Below are 16,213 nucleotides of genomic sequence, written 5' to 3'. Positions count from 1 at the left end.
CAAACGACGTCTGCCAATCCACACAGCAAGCCGGATACCAGCAGAGAATCTTTCTTTTCCGCACAATGCACTGCACATAATAAACATTTCTGCGAATACGATTATTGTCTTGTGACATATTTTCCAGCCAGGTGGCCGGGAAGTCCACCCAGCCTGGCAGGCTGGTGGCTAAAAATAAAAACCCCGCGCGAGACCGGAGCACCATATCGATATGTCAGGTTCGCTTTAATAACTTACGACCCCGTATATCTTAGTGAACTAACTTTCGAAACACTTTCGTGGCGTGAACGGCGAAGGGCGGTGTGAAACTTCCGGCCATGGTCTGTTTCCGGTTCGCTGAACGGCTGCGATCGGATAGAGATGTTATCTGACCGTCGACGGAGCAGGGCGAGAGTTGAAGTGATTAAAATGCAGCACTCTTCCGGGTTGTTGGTGGTACCACTGCGAAGCGGCAGTCTACTGGAGGGCCGCGGTCACAGAATAGTGGAAGCAAAACCTCCGCGAAACGGAACCGACCGACTGGTTAGAGCCGCCCTGTGACAAGTAATTTATTTCTTATTTATTCCACGCTCTTCCGCTTCGGGACCACTTCCTCGGACTAGCGGTACGCACTCCGTCGCCACCACCAACACTTATTTGATCGCTCCTACCGGTGTCCACGAAATCCAGACCGCCCGAAACAGACCAGATCCAGAGCAGATATCGAGAAGAAGAAACAGAGTCCAAATATTTACGCTCCCCGAGCAGCGCGATTGCCAGCCAATTGCCGCTCCGGAGCCAGTGCCATCCAGGGAAACGGTTTTCGGATTACTTTTGGGCCCGAAACAATCATTTCTAGGAGGGTTGCGATTGTGAAACAATTTATCCGCGTGCAGAGTGCTGCCGTTCCATTCCCGGGGCCCGATGGCTGGGCTAATTTATCACTCAGCGCACACGCAGTTAAAGCTCTTATTATCATGTTAATTAAATTGTCTTTCCCGCCGAACACCCGATCACTCCGTCCAGTCCCGGCGTGGTCAGGGCTCAGCCCCAGTTCACTTGTAGGCCTTGGGCTGCTCGAATCGAGACACTTTCATGAATCGATAGAAGATAAAGTTTGTGGGATACTTTCCAATTAGCACAGAACCGGAGGAGATGCTTTAAACGGAATGCGCCCGTAGGCGATCCCCACGGAGGGAAGATGTTCCGTAACCGCCTGGTCGCGTAGAGTTTTAGTTCATTCTGGGCACGATCCAGACTTTGGATTCCAGCCAGCAATCCGATTTCGGTTCACAACCGAAGAGTTGCGAAGGAGATTTGACATTTAGAAGCATTCTAGAAGTGAATCTCAGGCTCTAGGAAATGTCGAAACACATTATATAAATGAGGGAATGAGCCGCCAAGGATAAGCCATGTGTTCTTAATTTTGGTAACCTGAAAGAAGGTTGTTGCTATCGCGCCGGTTTCGAGAATCGAACCCAGGGTAGCTGCGTGACAACGACGACCATTACCGACTACATACATTTTGAGTTCCTTCACAGAAGCGCGCGCCTCCTCAGTCCCCGGGGCATTGAAATTAACCCCATCCCAACCGTCGCTCGTGGCACTCGCGCAAACGGTCAAACATCTTCAGAAAAGTGCTCAGTGCTTGGGCAACATCTTTCCTCCCTAACCCGAAGCGACAGCGTGATGAAGGATAGCGTAGCAGGCAGCTATCGTCGGTACCCAGGCGTCCTACAAATTGCGCGCCCACTTTCCGAACGGCATTCCGCCACGATGCGGACTCTGTACGCCGCCAGTGTAGATCGGAATTTATTGTCCTTCTGTTTCGCTACCGATAATCTGACGCTACCTCATGCACAAACAAACTTCAACCTTGTCCGATGTCGAACATCCTGTGGCAACCGTTCGACCACGCGGCCGGTTCGAACGTGACTCAGGGGCAGCCGCCACCACCGGAAACACGAGATGCGAAGGTATGAGCTGCCAGGTGTGATGGAAGGATTTATTTATCAGGCCGTGTAGAGAGTCGTACGTATTGAAGAATGACTTAAAGACGATTCGGTTGCACCGGGCCAACGGCTGCCGGTAGTACGCCCGACCAAAAAACTTCAGCCACTATGTATCGATGGTGAATGCTCTCTGCGAATGGTTGTAAATTATTTCAATTTTTCAACATGTGTTTCCAACGTTCGCCGGAAGCAGAGTCGTGGTTAGTGCAGAAAGATGGCCGTACACTATCTGTTCGTCCGCCCGAAACTCTCCGCTCAAGTTTTGGGAAAGTTTTTATTTATGTCCAATACTTTCGGGTTGCACTTTTGCTGCCGCTGGCCACCATGTGTGACGATGATTCGAAATGCGAGCGAGTTCAGCAAAGTTGTGCTTGGCCGAGAACCACAACGATGGAATTGTGGATTATCCTGGGGCGTTGGAGTCGATGCATTAAGTTCCGTCTTTAAAGTTGTGCATTACTGCTCCAGGGTCATCGCAAGGTAACAATAAATCGCGCGGTGTGTAAATGGAAGAGCCTCGTTACTAATACTTGGTCTAAAGGGGCAACCAGGGGCTCACTTTATCGTGCGGCAATGGATCGTTCCGTATGCTGACGTAGATTTATGTTTGAACGGCATCCACGCAGAAAGAATACGCAACAGATGCTGGTTTCGAGGGTTTGCGTTGATGTCCATAGACGGGAACGAAGGCGCAATCCACGACGCTGTTTGTATACTACTTCATTTGCGAACAATCCGTTTAATTCCCTATTGTTTCCAGTACACACATTGCAGTTGCAAGCAAACCACCTCAGAAGGAATCGCTTATTTTGGAGGCTTTCTAATCTGGCGTTCGCAGCGATGCTAGCTTTTGACACATTCCTTCGCCTATCGGGCCGGTTCATTTGCTTTCGCGTACGTTTCGCGCTTGTTGTTCGTCGGTTCAAACAATCGCGTTCGCGTAGTACTCCGTCCTCGGGCATCTCTTGTTTACGCAGCAGCGAGCGTGTCTCGCTCACTCGGAACGCGCAGGGTGTGTTACTTACGTTCGGAGTCAAGGCGCGTGTGCCGGGAAAGGTTTACGGTCCGCAAGCTTCGGCGCCAGATCAAACGATTTCCGCCCCACGGGGTGGAGTTTATTGTGCGAATGTAGGCGCTTTCAAGCCGTGCCATGGCTTTGAGGTATACTGTCAAAAACGGATATTTGCGTCGGTTACCTCTTGGGCGGCATTAATTAGAAAGTAAATGGGGTGATGCGTGGCTGCACCTAAACAACCAGTTTAAGAGCTATACGTTTAACGATATTGCTTGAGCTGTGTCAAACAAGTATGTACGAGACTCTAATTTATGTACCGTAGTTCCAATTTTACTACTTTTCCTCAGAAAAACAAATTTAACGTGTTTGCTGGACCTTTGTTGAACGTTTATTAAAACCTACTTCTCCCATTCCTCGGAACACATGAGTGGTTTGGGTTACTTGCCAATGCAAAACGTGCTAAATATAACATCTAGTATTTCTTCCGTCTCCACCGAACCGGTTATTTTTCCGATGCAACGGACCGCATTGCGCAGATGGTGCGTAGCGATGGCCAAGTCTCGAATAGCTTCGGGGGTTTCAGAAAAATAGTCACGATACCTCTCCAAGCATTCTAAACACTCCCTCAAATGGAACCGGTGCCGCTCTTGGGTGATTGTAGGGCTTTCCATCGACGGAGCACCACAGAGTCTCTCCAAGTGAGTCTTCATTCCGGTGAGAAGTTCTGGTAGTCCGAATTGATTTTCACATGACAGAAGTGTAAACTTGCCGTGTCTTTTAAGCGCTTCAAGCATTCCGTCACTAACTAAGTCACATTTGTTGAAGACAAACAGTGCGTTCACCAACAGTTCGTCGGTCAATCCGATCGATGCTACGTACTCGCGAGCGTACGAATCCAACTGGTCGGGGTATCTGACGCACGAAGCATCAAGAACCAGCACGATCAAGTCTGCACCTTCGCAATACGTCTTTGCCCGTGCAATACCTTCACTTTCGACAACATCTTGGGGGTTGGTGCGCAATCCTGCCGTATCGGCTAGTATCACCGGATATCCTCCGATATCGTAGTGTGACTCGACAATGTCCCTCGTGGTACCGGCAATGTTTGTCACTATCGACACATTGCGTTGACTGAGCAGATTGATCAAACTACTTTTGCCCACATTCGGTGCCCCTACAATGGCCATCCGGACACCGTGGCGGAGTCGTTCGCCGCGACGGTTGTCATTAAGGTGCACCTCCAGCTCACCGATAAGTGTTTGAATGTCAAGCACACTCCCGTCAAGGACACCGTCATCCACATCTTGATCCTCAGCGAAATCAATGTAAGCTTCAACGCCAGCAATGACTTTCACCAAACGAGATCGCAAACCGCTATAGAATACTGCCAGCTGCCCGTTCGCCTGTCGCAAAGCTTGTCTTCTTTGGGCCTCCGTTTCCGCGTTGATTAGGTCAGCCAAACCCTCGACCTCCGTCAAGTCCATCTTGCCGGCGTAAAATGCACGTTTTGTGAATTCTCCCGGTTCCGCAATCCGAGTATCCCCAAAGGCGGCCAAACTGTCGTACATGGCGGAAAGGATTGCCGTGCCTCCGTGCACGTGGAATTCAATCGTATCTTCCCCAGTGAAGCTATGTGGACCTGAAAAGCACAAGATGGGGCACAGTTAATATCATACATTGAACGTGTCATTGCGAGGGCTTACCGGGAAACCAAAGTAATAGCCCGCGATCGATCATTTCATTCGTTCGACCGTGATAAACGTTGGTCAGCATTGCTTTCCGCGGCGCAGGCAGGCATTTCAAACGCGTTTTACGTGTCAGGATTTCCTTTGCAGCATCACCTGACACCCGTATCACCGAAACACCGCATTTTCCGAAGCCTAAAATAAAAACCGTTTTAGTTTGAAGTTCAATCTGCACTAAAGTTTTTTCATACTGCGAGGCCTAAATTTAGATATGTAGCATTTGTAAGGTTCTATATAGCTTTCATTTGACAATTGTTGAGCTCAAAGCTCAAAATTTGACAATTGCCCTACCGAATATGTAAACAAACCATAAGAAAATCCGAAACACCGGCCAACGCGAAATAGGAATCACCAGATCGCTGATTTACCAATAATTCCAATACAGGGAAATAATAACACAATTTTTCATAGACACACATCACACGATTCAATCAGTCGTGCTTCTCGGGATGCTCTGGATAAATAACAAACCTGACGATAGTCCAAAAATGGTCGAGCTGCTCCGTGTGATGAGGATATTGGTAGCCTTTCGCCATCCGTTTCTAACCCGAAGTCGAGTCAATGATTAATATCAATAAATAAAGCTACCGGGCTTTTCCACATACCGCCACGCGCCTCCAAGAATCGAGAACGCAAGATTCTTCATAGACCGCCGGCTAGGCTCAACAAAAAACAAGAAAGACTCCACTGTGAAATCGCACGGTTTGCGAGGCGAAACTTTTATTGGTAAAGATTAATCTTCATCTTTACCATTAGAAGTTTGAGATTAAAGAATGAGAAGAGATTAACAGATTCACGAGGAAAAGAAAGAAGTTGCGACTTGTTTACACTTATTCATTGCAACCAAACGGAAAATTATGCAATTTGCCGCAAAAATTGACGTTCACGTCAACATGACGTTTAAAGCAAAGTTTCAACGTTTGGCCAATAGACAGTCGGATATTTGTTGCCAAAATCGTTAAAGAAGTGATGAGTTTTATTAAATTAAGATTGATTATAAATCACTTAATTTCTCACTTTTTTAACACGATGAAACAGAGAAGCAGAGAGACATTGAAGCGGTTGGGTCGCGCAGTTCAAAAGTCGCGAAAAGCAAGTTCGAAAGTCGCGCGCCACCTACACGTGAGTTGTTTTACTACGCGAAGCTTTGCGCCAAAGCTTAACGTTTAAAGACGGTTTGAAAACGATAACGTTCCTGTAACCCATGGCGGTGTCTGCTAACTGTCTGCCATGAAGAGATATTTGCAATGCAGCAGGTGAGTGAACGTAGAACGTTAACACAGATCGATCCTCATAGAATATGTTTAGCGATCGAGTGCTACAATCGTACTGGTGCAGTTATCGCTGCTCTAGTTCGGAACAGAGCGTGACAGAGCACTGACATGACCTGATCGAATTCACAGCATGATGAAGATGTTTGCGCTACATTTACCCCATTCACGGAGTTTCACAGGGGAAAATTGATAATTCCGGACCGGGCCTCGCTCCCTTAGAATGTCTTTGCTATCACATTAGCGATGTGCGCATTAGTCCATTTAATGCGTAAGCTTACATCGAAATGCCGCTAATTTCCACACTTTTACGATCAGCCCGCCATTCCATTCGATTCCGGTTGGCCCTCCATTGAACCCGCGGGTTCCGTTCCGTTGTGTGGCATACTTTCGTCGCGCATGACTCAGTCGAACGTTTCCACTCGCACGGGATCGTCAACCGTAGTCAATCGATCTTCGGGCTTAGTCCTTCAAAGTTAAACCGTGAAGAATGAAACTGGCTGTGGCACTCTGTTTCTGTCTTGGTCTACAATCGGTTTACGCGAACCACTCAATCTCATCGAACCCTAAGGTCCTTTCGAGACAGGAGCGCAAAATTTTACTGTTCCCCACCCAAACTACTCTTCAGGTGAGTACATGTTTGCGCAAAATACCAATAAGAAGCAGCTTGACGAGCGGTGTCCCCTCAGGTCAGCATGTGCACGGTCAGCGATGGGCATCTGTTTATGCCGAGGAAGAAGTACCCGTTCCGAAGGGTGGGCATCAATCTCGGGTTCCAGCATAATTACAACTTACCCTACCGAATGCTAGAGTTCTACAAACCACCGAACTGGGCCCGAGCCATTGCAGGTATAATCCGCGGAGAGTTCCCGTCTACCAGTGTTGTGACAGCGAGAAACTGGAAGCGATCCACCGATCACAAGTCGCTGACGCTAACCGCAGGTCAGCTCTACGCGTACGTCGAGGACTTGTTGCACGTGTTTGGCTACGATGCGGACTGTCTGGTGCGTAGTGTCTGCGAGCTGGCACATAGTCCATTCGATCGTTCGCAGTCGGAGCAGGACCTTATGACCGAGGTCGTCCATCTGCTTCTAAGGTTGGTGTGAAAACCGCAGCCAGAGTGACTCAGAAGGCGTGCAAAGGACACTTTTCTCTATCGCCATTACAGCCCTTCGGTGCACGAATCTTTCGGCGAAGATGAGCTGGAGCTCCGCCGGAAGTACGAAATGGCCGAACGGCTCGGAGCGAGCGGAGCCAACTGTGAACTGATCTACGATCGCTGCCATCGGTCGGTGTTGAGTGATTTCTCCAACCTGGTGGACAATTCGTGACACACGCCTCTCCGGGCCAGATTCTGTGAACTCGATTCGAGCCGCATCCGAGGCTCTGCCTAATTTTTAAGCTAGCTAACACTGCAATCGGTTGATTCCTTCTGCACCTGCAATGTTACGGGCATCGTGTGACGCCTTGGTGATGTTCAAATAAAAGCGCCTTTGCGTATGTGATAGAGTACGCCATTGGGTTAACTTCTTGATTAACGGCACGGTCAGAACTAAGATTTAAATATTTGGATAAATTCTTCAACTTTCTCCGGCCGGTGTTAAGCAGCACAGCAAACGCAGGGCCCGTGACGAAGGAACGCTCACTCTGCCTGAGAAATGGTTTCAATGCCTGTGGTGCTCGTCAGTGACGGTGTTTTGCACAAAACTCTGTGGTCTCGTCCGGAGGACCACTCCTGCCGAAATGTCTCGCTCGACGAAGGTATCGAATAGCGCGGAGGTAATTGCAATTTGCTGCTTAGTTGGCACGCTCTGGGCCATCGCGGCGGCCGCTCAGTGGACAAACGGAACCACTCAGCTGCAACACCGAGCCCACAACCGCGACCGACGTTATGTGCTCAACTATCCGGTGAACGGGGGCGTAGCGAAGGTGCTGTTTGGGTTCGTGGCACCGGTGCGGTTCCATCACAAGCTGAGGCGCAGCCTCAACGCGGGCATCAACTTGCAGGCCAACTATCGCATCCTGCCGAACGTCATCTTTCCCTACCCGGACACCGTGTGGGAAAGTCGGTTCGATGAGGGCGCGTTCGTGGACACGAGCCGGCGGCAGCTGTACGTGCTGCTGGAGAAGCTTCTCGGTGGGGCCGAAAGTGGGTCACGGGCGCGCACCTGTCTGCTGCGGATGATCTGCGAGATTGCGGACACGCCACTGTCCCACAATGGCATGGTCGGCGAAATAATGGACGTCGTGTTCACGTAAGTTGTTTGGCGGGAGGACCATCCCGAAAACGCGTCACCATCGAGGCATCGAAATTGAATCAAAGATACAATATGCGTTCTCGGACTTCCGGCGGCTAGGCCCGGCGATTCGGACGATCTGGCCGACGAATACAAGATGGCGCGGCGCTACGGGGCCAACGGAGTGAACTGCAAACGAGTATACGACGAGTGTCCCTGGGGCCACGGCATTCTGGACACCATCACGGCCATGCACTGGTGATGCGTGCGGTATCGACGAGGCGATGGCCAGATTCGGCGGAGCATGGATGAAGCGTGAATCTTGTTGCATGAGCGTTACAGTGTTCAGTTCTGTTGTTCTACTAATAAGACCTTTACTAGTGTTTGGTTTCAGATTTCATAATCATCTCTCTCTCGACAACATATACGAAAACAACCTAATAAAATTTACAAGTAATTACTATTTTTGGTTTCCTTTGGTGTCGGTAATTTAATGATTCTCGTTTTCAAGTGAAAGTTGACCAATTGACCCAAATTACCTGATTTGCATGTATAATCCCTTGTTTTGGTCGTTTCGAATGATTCTAACAGCAATGTAATGAAGCGCCCTTTTTCGGAATGTGCTTCAGAACTATTCAACAAGTTTATATCTTTCTAGGCGCATCTTTTTTTTAATTTTTTCTGATATTCTTCCATTATATTTCTGGTTGAATGCTCCTTGAATTGAACATTACATTTACATTGTGACAATAAAGTATCTGGAAATTTGTGATTGCTTTGCTTTATTCGATTGCTTTATTCGATTTTCGATTATTTTGTAGCGTTAGATTGCTACACATGTCAGTGACTTATGGTGAAAAGTTCGGACATTTTAAATTATTACTTAATCTTTGGGAACTGTTTTACTTTACTTTTACAGCTGTTTTGTTCAAAAATTTCTCAGAGGACCGAAAAGATGTGAACGTCGAAAAGCAAAGTTTGGTCGAATGTGAACAGTTTCGTTTACAGTTTTCTTCAATTACAGGGTCGTGGTGCCACATGAGTTGTTGCCGATAGATAGAACGGTCATAAACGGATATTACTTGCAAGTTATGCGCAATTTGCGCGAAGTAATCCGCCACAAACGCGAAACCCAAAAATGAAACCCCAATGTCGTGAAATATTTTGAACAGACCACGTGCATACGTGCAGTTTAAGATCGTTGCTTGTGTGCAAATTTTTGGACAAAAACTACAAACTAATGATGCCAATGCCACCGTATTGCCCAAATCTGGCCCCCTGTGGCCTTTTCTTGTTTCTTAAATTCAAATTACCACTTCGTGGTCAATTTATTCAGGAGAAAACAGAAATCGACGATGAGACAAAACACGTTCAAGCAAAACCGCTGTAAAAAATTAACTGAGCTTTTCAAAATACCCGAAATTTTCCACATAAGTGTGTGACATAAATAAACATAAGATATGTAGCAACATTACGCAACAAAAAAATCGAAAATCAAACAAAGCATTTTTTTAATCACAAATTCGCGGTACTTATTTGACAGAATGTAGTTGATATTTCAACTATAGTTCTAGCATAGGGTCCTAATCTGGATATCAACTTTTACAATTGCAAGTAAACAATTGATGTGGCTCCTTTTTTTTCAGAGTCCGCGAAAACGAATCGAAAGAATCGAAAAACGGAGCAAAATTGAACAAGATGTCACTGATTGTGCATAGTTTTGTTTACTGTTCCGATGATAACTACTCCGATAGAACTGTTTCCACCTTGGATCAACCGGTCCATGGCGATTCTGCTGACCCACATTTTCCTAACACGTTAATCACGCCGTGTTCCAGCTTCGATTGACCTCGTGGAGACATACTTTCACTGGGTCTCCCCAGAACCAGATCGTTAGCACCTTCAACCGAACACATCGCCTCCGGTGGCCGCTCGGTGTCAAACGGCAGTGCCGTCCGGTCTGACGACCGTGTCACAAACTTTTGAAGTTCTGTCGCGATGGAATCCGTGCGTTGTTTCGCGGCGCTCGTGGTGCTCCTGGCGGTGAGTTGGGAATACGTCGCCAGCGAGCAGTACCCGTACTCTGGCTCCAACCAAACGCTGCCTCGGCGGAAAAGATCACTCATTTTCCACCCCGGTTCCCGAGGATTCGTGAGTACTCGAAGTGTGTAAAGGTTGCGACATACTCTAGGACAATGTAATTGCTTTGCGTAGTTTCGTGTTAACATCAAGGATGGCGTGGCGGATAACAGCACAATCTGGGCGAACGGTATCGGGTTCCGTATGAACATTGAGTTCTACAATCCGCCTGGTCTGAAAATTACTCGTCGAGATGTGCATCAATCGCTGGAAAGCATGATCATGGCGTGAGTACGATCGGCAGCGCTTCAGGTGATCGGAAATAAAACAATTGCCACTCTCTACCGCTTCAAGTCACGGATTCGATGGACGTGCGTGCATCTTGCGGACGTTCTGCGAACTGTCGAAAGCGATGACACCACGGAGTGGTATCCTCTTCAAGCTACTGAAGCTGGTCTTCCGGTAAGTGTCGGGAAAGAACAGTGTGTAACACGTTCAATTGCCACACGTAAATGGGCTCCGTCTTTTTCACGTGCTTTCCAACAACACCCGCAGATCGCATGACTCGCCCGGATCTGATGACAGTTCCATCGGTTCTTCAAACAGTTTGCCGGAGGGTGACGACAAGTATTTTCCGTACCTGACGGCCGACGACTGCCAGGAGCTGGATCGCCACTGTCCCATCACCCAGCTCGAGATGGACCGCGTGCCCGTCGTCAGCGAGTCACCGGAAGTGGCCGACAACGACGGAGCATCACGTTCGCGGTACGATTAGACACCCCGCAGCCCTTCACCGTACGCCTTTCGATGTGGTGACGAAGGGTTGAAGAAAACAGACCACCAACGGACCGGAACCGGGACCCGGTGGCGCAAGATAAATGGTTCCAGATGAAGCCCGCAATTTATTAGCCAGCGAAGTGGCGCTAAAAGACGACGATTGCCGCGGACGAGATGGCTTCATGGAGCGATGATGTTATTATCGGCGCTGAGATGACGTGCAGCTAGGCTGCAGTTGCGGTACTTCCGGAACATCGTTTCGAGACGTTGGCGTCGCCGTAGTAGCCATCATTGTTGGTGCCAGGTTTCGTGAAGTAAATCTGACCCCGCCAGCTGACGGATGACGAAGACATAACGGCCAAGGGAGGATAAGGCAACTCGAGAAAGTTGTTGGATGTCCGCCGGATCGCAACACATGAAGTCAATATGTTACAATAATTGTAGTAGTAAGTAAAAAATGTGCATGAAATTCAATCATTTGTTGTCTGATAGGTCTTAAGTATAGGTATCATATACTGAACAGTTTATCGACAAAACATTGATTGAGTGTGTCATTTGATAGAGGTAAGGGCCTTAAGCCGCATAACTGCTGTAGCTCAACATACTTCAATGTAATGGCAATTTTCAATAACTCGAGAAATTTACTGGAATTTCCCAAGAAATAGTTTCATACGCTTACTTACCATAACTAACATTTTCTTCTCTGAAGATAGACGTAAAATAACAGACAACTATGCTGCTTACGAACTAATTTATTCCAAGAAAACACGGTTCCGTATGTCACAAGGAATAATGATACAATCCTGTGACACAAAGGTTGTGAATTAATCCTGATACAATCCATTACAAATCATCCCTCAAGTGGGCAAAATCTGGTTACTTTAAAAGTTAAACTGAGTACTCTAATAAACCCAATACGTAAGCATATTCGCAACGATCAAACACATTTCTATTTGACCCTTGGGTGATTTAAACGAATCGGGACATTGTTTTCTCAATTCGGTACCTAATTCCGCCGAAAGCTATGCAATGGAGATGAACATGAAATCTAGTGCAATGTGTAGTTCGTTGCTAGTTGCTCCGCATTTCGGTGGTAAATGAAGCCCTTGGACCTTCCTTTTTTGATCCGACGGTTGCAGTAGCAGAAGCACCGTGAGGTTTTAGCAGCACAAGAAGAGAGCACCCGTAATACGGAACGGAAGTGGATTTTCTTCGAACCGTCCATCCTTTGCCTGTGCATCCGCCAATCAATCAAATCTTCTCTATTGTCGGTTTAAATCAAAATACATCGCCCAGCACACCAATCGTGTGCCGTCCCGCGGACACTACAGTTCGCGTAATCCAAGAATCAACCGCTGAACGGCAAAACATCATCGCCACCAATCAATCTCAGTTCAGATTGATTCATCCAGACCGATCCAGCAGTATCGGTAAAATATCGTCCAGCATCCCCAGAGGTGAGTAACTCAATTATGGCGCGATGGCCTGTAATTGTGCGGTGTGGCGGATTGGAAATACTTTGATTTGATTACGTGCAAACTTTAATCCTTGACCGATGGTCACACGGGAACCTCTTTGGTCCGCCTCGCCGGGTGGGATTAGAAAACGAAATCCGGCGACCAAAAACTGTCCTTGCAGTACGTGTACGTCTCGGTGCAGTTTCCGGTGTGAGCGTGGGCTTCGTCGTACAACCGGTGCTTGTGTTGGCTCGGCGTTTCGTGCGTCGTCGGTAAACTGAAAGTTAAAAACGGTGCTCAACTTACTTCACACGACGAGAAGCGCTCCAATTAAACTAGCTAGATACCTGAAGACTGCTCGCAGGATTTCCCTCAAGAACGTGTCCGGCTCGGTGTCATGCTTACGCTGACCACTCTCACAGAGTGCCCTCAGCACACAGTGGTGCCCGTGTTTGCCTTTGCTGGGGAGAGCAGAAAGAATGAAGCAGTGTGATCTTGCATTACGACCTAATCCAATTGTGGTCAACACAGGGACATCAAACGACTCCATTGGAACCCATTATCTGCTTTACGCATTGAACTGTTCTCGAGGATTTCCGGGCGGATGGCAGTATCGGCCGCTAGAATGCAGGCTACGATGCAACTCGGAGCCCAGTCTAGCCCTCTGGCGGAACTGCATTTCACATAAACAGCCAAATATGGCGTGGCCGGAGCGTCAATCAATAGGCTGCATGCCCGGGACCGTTAGCCGACCGCAATAAATTAAACTCCGACACCGTAGCTCGGTGAGTATCGGTCTCACCGAGGAAGATGGATTCGTTGCACCCAAAACGGAAGCTCGCCGAGCCGAATCCCTTCGTATTTTTTTGACAGTGGGGTTCGCTACACGAAAACACTTACGCCGTTAGGAACTGCTCGATCCGCTCGTAGAGTGCGTGCCGCGTGACGCGATGATGGTTGAGGAAGTGCCGGTCCAGCGGGGCGGTGTCCTCGCGGATGCTGCGCTTGCCGAACACCGGATAGAATCGCTTTTTGTTCATCGCATAGTTGGGCGGATGCTGGCGAATCCAGTTCGCGAGGTATCTGGGGTCAGGTCGGTGAGAGAAAAAAAGGAAATCAAGATTAAACCGGGACACGGGACGAGTTCGGAGAAAACCGTGAACCACTTCACGGCAACAAAAACCCGCGGAGCTACCCGCGTCTGCCGAGCTCTATCGAGCTGACTGACGGATGTTCGGAAGCGGAGGGTTTTAGCGTAAAAAATCGAATCCCCGAAAACATGTTCACATTTTATCATCCGCCGGCCACACGGCGTCGGATTGTGGTGGGTTTCGGTGCAACTGTTGTGCTCGGGCCGGAGCGTGAGGGAGAGAGAGCAAAACCACAATTTTATCATGTATGTTGTGAAATTAATTTGATTCATGTCCTCCCGGGCCACCGTCTAGTGAGCCCGCCTTTGGCCTTGACTGTGTGGTGACCGGTTGCGGACAGCTCGGTGCTCGCTGGGCGCTGTGCAGCCGTGTGTTTGGTGTTTGGTTTTTGTGTTGCATCCCCGGCCGTGGACCGGTGGAGCACCCTGCCCTGCCCTGCCCCGATGACCCACCTGTTCACGAGGCTGCCAAAATCGTTGGGCGTCCTGTCGGCGGCGTAACCGGGCGGTCGGCGGACCAGCTCGTCGGAGACAAATTGCTCCCAGCGGGATGGGGCGCGATGGCCGTAGCGGTCGTAGTTATCGTACCGTCGATTGCCGTACTTATCGGCCGTGGCCGTGTAGTAATTTATGTGACCGCCGGTGCCAGGGGCCACAGCCGGGGATACCGCGGGTTGGTAGGCGTAGCTGAGGATGTTTTTGCGCGCCGGCGTCACACCAAGCGGCTTGGTGTCGACGAGGATGGTGCCGTTCGCGGCGCTGTCCACCTTCGGTAGGATGTCCGGATCGTTGGCGTTCTGCTCGATCATATCCCAGATCTGGTCGAACGTGATGCTCGGTAGCTCGTACGCCAGCGCCACGGTGATACCAATCGTGAACAGGCTCTCGACCCCGATCATCGGAATGGTTTGATCGTACACTAAAAACACAGCGGATAGAATCGTACAGCTCGTGAGAAGCTTAGACGTGAAAACCACCCTTTTGCAGAGCGAACTCGACTTTCTAAACATAGTTCCACAATTGCCTAGCTGCAGCAAATGTTGTTTCACAGAAAAACCTCGGCACCGCGACACACTTACCGACTTGAAACGAGCTACCCTCGGGAAACGTCAGGAAGCGTCGCTTCCGCGACAGGATTCTCTGGGGAGTCTCCGGCACTGGTTCGCGGTCCGCCCCACCATCCTCAGCCAGCGGGCCACCCTCGTGCAGTAGAGCATCCGCCGAGCCGTACAGGAGCAGCATCACGACCAGTAACGCTGCCGCCCGCCCCGGGCCCGCCCCAAACTTCACCGTCGGCAGCACCTGCATTATGCGAGCCGGTGCTTTACGGCACTGGGACCAAGGTGGCACGTTTTCCGTGAATTTTAATTTGCCGCCCAACTTGGCGCTGTTGCTTCAACTTTGATGCGTGTTGCGTACTCCCGTGTTCCCCCTTCTGCTTGTCGTTTACTTTCGGAGAACTCACATGTGAAACACTTCGGTTGGGGAATTTTCAAAAAAGAACGCACGTTACTTTACGCGATGGCGCAATGACGCAAGTGGCTGCTACAACGTTATTGCCGGCGTGTCTGCTCCGAGGCGTGTAATGGCAGGAACGCTTCTAACGTAATTACGCTCCAACCCGTCGGTCCGTTGTCTGATGTCATCGATGTATCGCCCGCCAGACACACGACTCTCGTATGGGCGCTATTTTCTAACCGCTTTCCTTCGATCGAGCCAATGGTGTCTGGGTAACGGTACGCCAAAAAATGGGGTCGCATCTATTAGCGAAGGCGTGTTACTTCATGGATCCCACCGACCGCCCCGAGCCAGGTCAGTGACATCGTTCGGGAGCTGCATATCTGGAGCAAATCACGGAGCAGACCCTCTGCCCTAGTGGCCTCATTCATGCTTCATCTTGCCGCCGGTCTCTCTGGATCTCGTTCAAGTCCTCTCAGCGGGGCAGGGAAATTCATAAATTTATTCTCCATCATTCCCGACTCGACCGCTCACCGTGCGCGTTCGGGGAGCTTGCGATTGATTGCTGGGGATCCCTCGGGAGCTACTCGTGGCAACAGCTACCAACAGCGGCAGATGTTATACGGTCCAGGTCGCTCTCCAAAAACGCCCAGACCTCCGGTGGACTACCTCGTACCTAACTCAATTACGGCGGCGCTCCAACTGCGGCGTCTGTTGGGATGCCCAGCAGCAGATTGGGCGGAGCACTTCGGCACATCTTGTTTCAGTGCTTTTTAGGTTTGGAAAACAGTCACTCACGACCCACACTGTTTACGGTGGATGTTGCGTGTGCGTTGCCATACATCTTGTTGCTTGTGGTCCTGCGCGTCCTGCGGAATGGCCAGCGAGTCTCGTGCCCAATCTGGGCACCCCACGGGGACTTATTCAACGCACGGGACTGGCCGAATTGAAGAAAGCCAAAATGAGATACTGCCGGTCAGTCGGCCGGTGGTTACCGGACGACAACGAAACTGCAATTCAGTTCAACTCCCAG

General features: G+C 49.5%; 5 protein-coding genes across 5 annotated transcripts; 3 read left to right on the top strand and 2 right to left on the bottom strand.

The window, feature by feature from the left end:
- Positions 1–3,421: 3,421 nt before the first annotated feature.
- On the bottom strand, positions 3,422–5,555 carry LOC131210208 (tRNA modification GTPase GTPBP3, mitochondrial). Its single transcript, XM_058203419.1, has 4 exons — positions 5,357–5,555; positions 5,223–5,293; positions 4,710–4,886; positions 3,422–4,645 (listed from the first exon to the last, which is right to left on the bottom strand). The coding sequence occupies exons 1-4, from the start codon at positions 5,395–5,397 to the stop codon at positions 3,444–3,446; spliced, it is 1,491 nt and encodes a 496-aa protein (XP_058059402.1). The 5' UTR covers positions 5,398–5,555; the 3' UTR covers positions 3,422–3,443.
- Positions 5,556–6,512: 957 nt separating this feature from the next.
- LOC131207249 (uncharacterized) lies at positions 6,513–7,353 on the top strand. The gene is made up of 3 exons (XM_058199858.1): positions 6,513–6,650; positions 6,712–7,118; positions 7,191–7,353. The coding sequence occupies exons 1-3, from the start codon at positions 6,513–6,515 to the stop codon at positions 7,351–7,353; spliced, it is 708 nt and encodes a 235-aa protein (XP_058055841.1).
- A 412-nt stretch (positions 7,354–7,765) lies between these two features.
- LOC131207247 (uncharacterized) lies at positions 7,766–8,521 on the top strand. The gene is made up of 2 exons (XM_058199857.1): positions 7,766–8,277; positions 8,380–8,521. Exons 1-2 carry the CDS (start codon positions 7,766–7,768, stop codon positions 8,519–8,521), a joined length of 654 nt encoding a protein of 217 aa, XP_058055840.1.
- Positions 8,522–10,257: 1,736 nt separating this feature from the next.
- Positions 10,258–11,113, top strand: LOC131207246 (uncharacterized). The gene is made up of 4 exons (XM_058199856.1): positions 10,258–10,410; positions 10,474–10,625; positions 10,693–10,800; positions 10,894–11,113. The coding sequence occupies exons 1-4, from the start codon at positions 10,258–10,260 to the stop codon at positions 11,111–11,113; spliced, it is 633 nt and encodes a 210-aa protein (XP_058055839.1).
- A 1,600-nt stretch (positions 11,114–12,713) lies between these two features.
- Positions 12,714–15,030, bottom strand: LOC131207245 (uncharacterized). The gene is made up of 5 exons (XM_058199855.1): positions 14,802–15,030; positions 14,176–14,641; positions 13,473–13,655; positions 12,920–13,033; positions 12,714–12,849 (listed from the first exon to the last, which is right to left on the bottom strand). Exons 1-5 carry the CDS (start codon positions 15,028–15,030, stop codon positions 12,714–12,716), a joined length of 1,128 nt encoding a protein of 375 aa, XP_058055838.1.
- Between the last annotated feature and the right edge of the window lie 1,183 nt (positions 15,031–16,213).

This window comes from Anopheles bellator, chromosome 2 (assembly GCF_943735745.2).
Source record: "Anopheles bellator chromosome 2, idAnoBellAS_SP24_06.2, whole genome shotgun sequence".
In the NCBI taxonomy this organism is placed as follows: domain Eukaryota; kingdom Metazoa; phylum Arthropoda; class Insecta; order Diptera; family Culicidae; genus Anopheles; species Anopheles bellator.
Note: the sequence above shows the minus strand (reverse complement) of the source record. Positions and strands in the feature narration are given on the sequence as shown.

Coding starts and splice junctions, on each gene's coding strand:
- LOC131210208 (XM_058203419.1), bottom strand. CDS start 5,397: ATGAAGAATCTTGCGTTCTCGATTCTTGGAGGCGCGTGGCG. Junction 5,294..5,356: donor ATTCTTGGAGGCGCGTGGCG/GTATGTGGAAAA, acceptor ACTTCGGGTTAG/AAACGGATGGCGAAAGGCTA. Junction 4,887..5,222: donor CATTTTTGGACTATCGTCAG/GTTTGTTATTTA, acceptor TTTTTATTTTAG/GCTTCGGAAAATGCGGTGTT.
- LOC131207249 (XM_058199858.1), top strand. CDS start 6,513: ATGAAACTGGCTGTGGCACTCTGTTTCTGTCTTGGTCTACAATCGGTT. Junction 6,651..6,711: donor CCACCCAAACTACTCTTCAG/GTGAGTACATGT, acceptor GTGTCCCCTCAG/GTCAGCATGTGCACGGTCAG. Junction 7,119..7,190: donor GTCGTCCATCTGCTTCTAAG/GTTGGTGTGAAA, acceptor TCGCCATTACAG/CCCTTCGGTGCACGAATCTT.
- LOC131207247 (XM_058199857.1), top strand. CDS start 7,766: ATGTCTCGCTCGACGAAGGTATCGAATAGCGCGGAGGTAATTGCAATT. Junction 8,278..8,379: donor ATAATGGACGTCGTGTTCAC/GTAAGTTGTTTG, acceptor TCCGGCGGCTAG/GCCCGGCGATTCGGACGATC.
- LOC131207246 (XM_058199856.1), top strand. CDS start 10,258: ATGGAATCCGTGCGTTGTTTCGCGGCGCTCGTGGTGCTCCTGGCGGTG. Junction 10,411..10,473: donor ACCCCGGTTCCCGAGGATTC/GTGAGTACTCGA, acceptor TGCTTTGCGTAG/TTTCGTGTTAACATCAAGGA. Junction 10,626..10,692: donor CTGGAAAGCATGATCATGGC/GTGAGTACGATC, acceptor TACCGCTTCAAG/TCACGGATTCGATGGACGTG.
- LOC131207245 (XM_058199855.1), bottom strand. CDS start 15,030: ATGCAGGTGCTGCCGACGGTGAAGTTTGGGGCGGGCCCGGGGCGGGCG. Junction 13,656..14,175: donor TTTGGCAGCCTCGTGAACAG/GTGGGTCATCGG, acceptor ACCTGACCCCAG/ATACCTCGCGAACTGGATTC. Junction 12,850..12,919: donor ATCCTGCGAGCAGTCTTCAG/GTATCTAGCTAG, acceptor TTTAACTTTCAG/TTTACCGACGACGCACGAAA.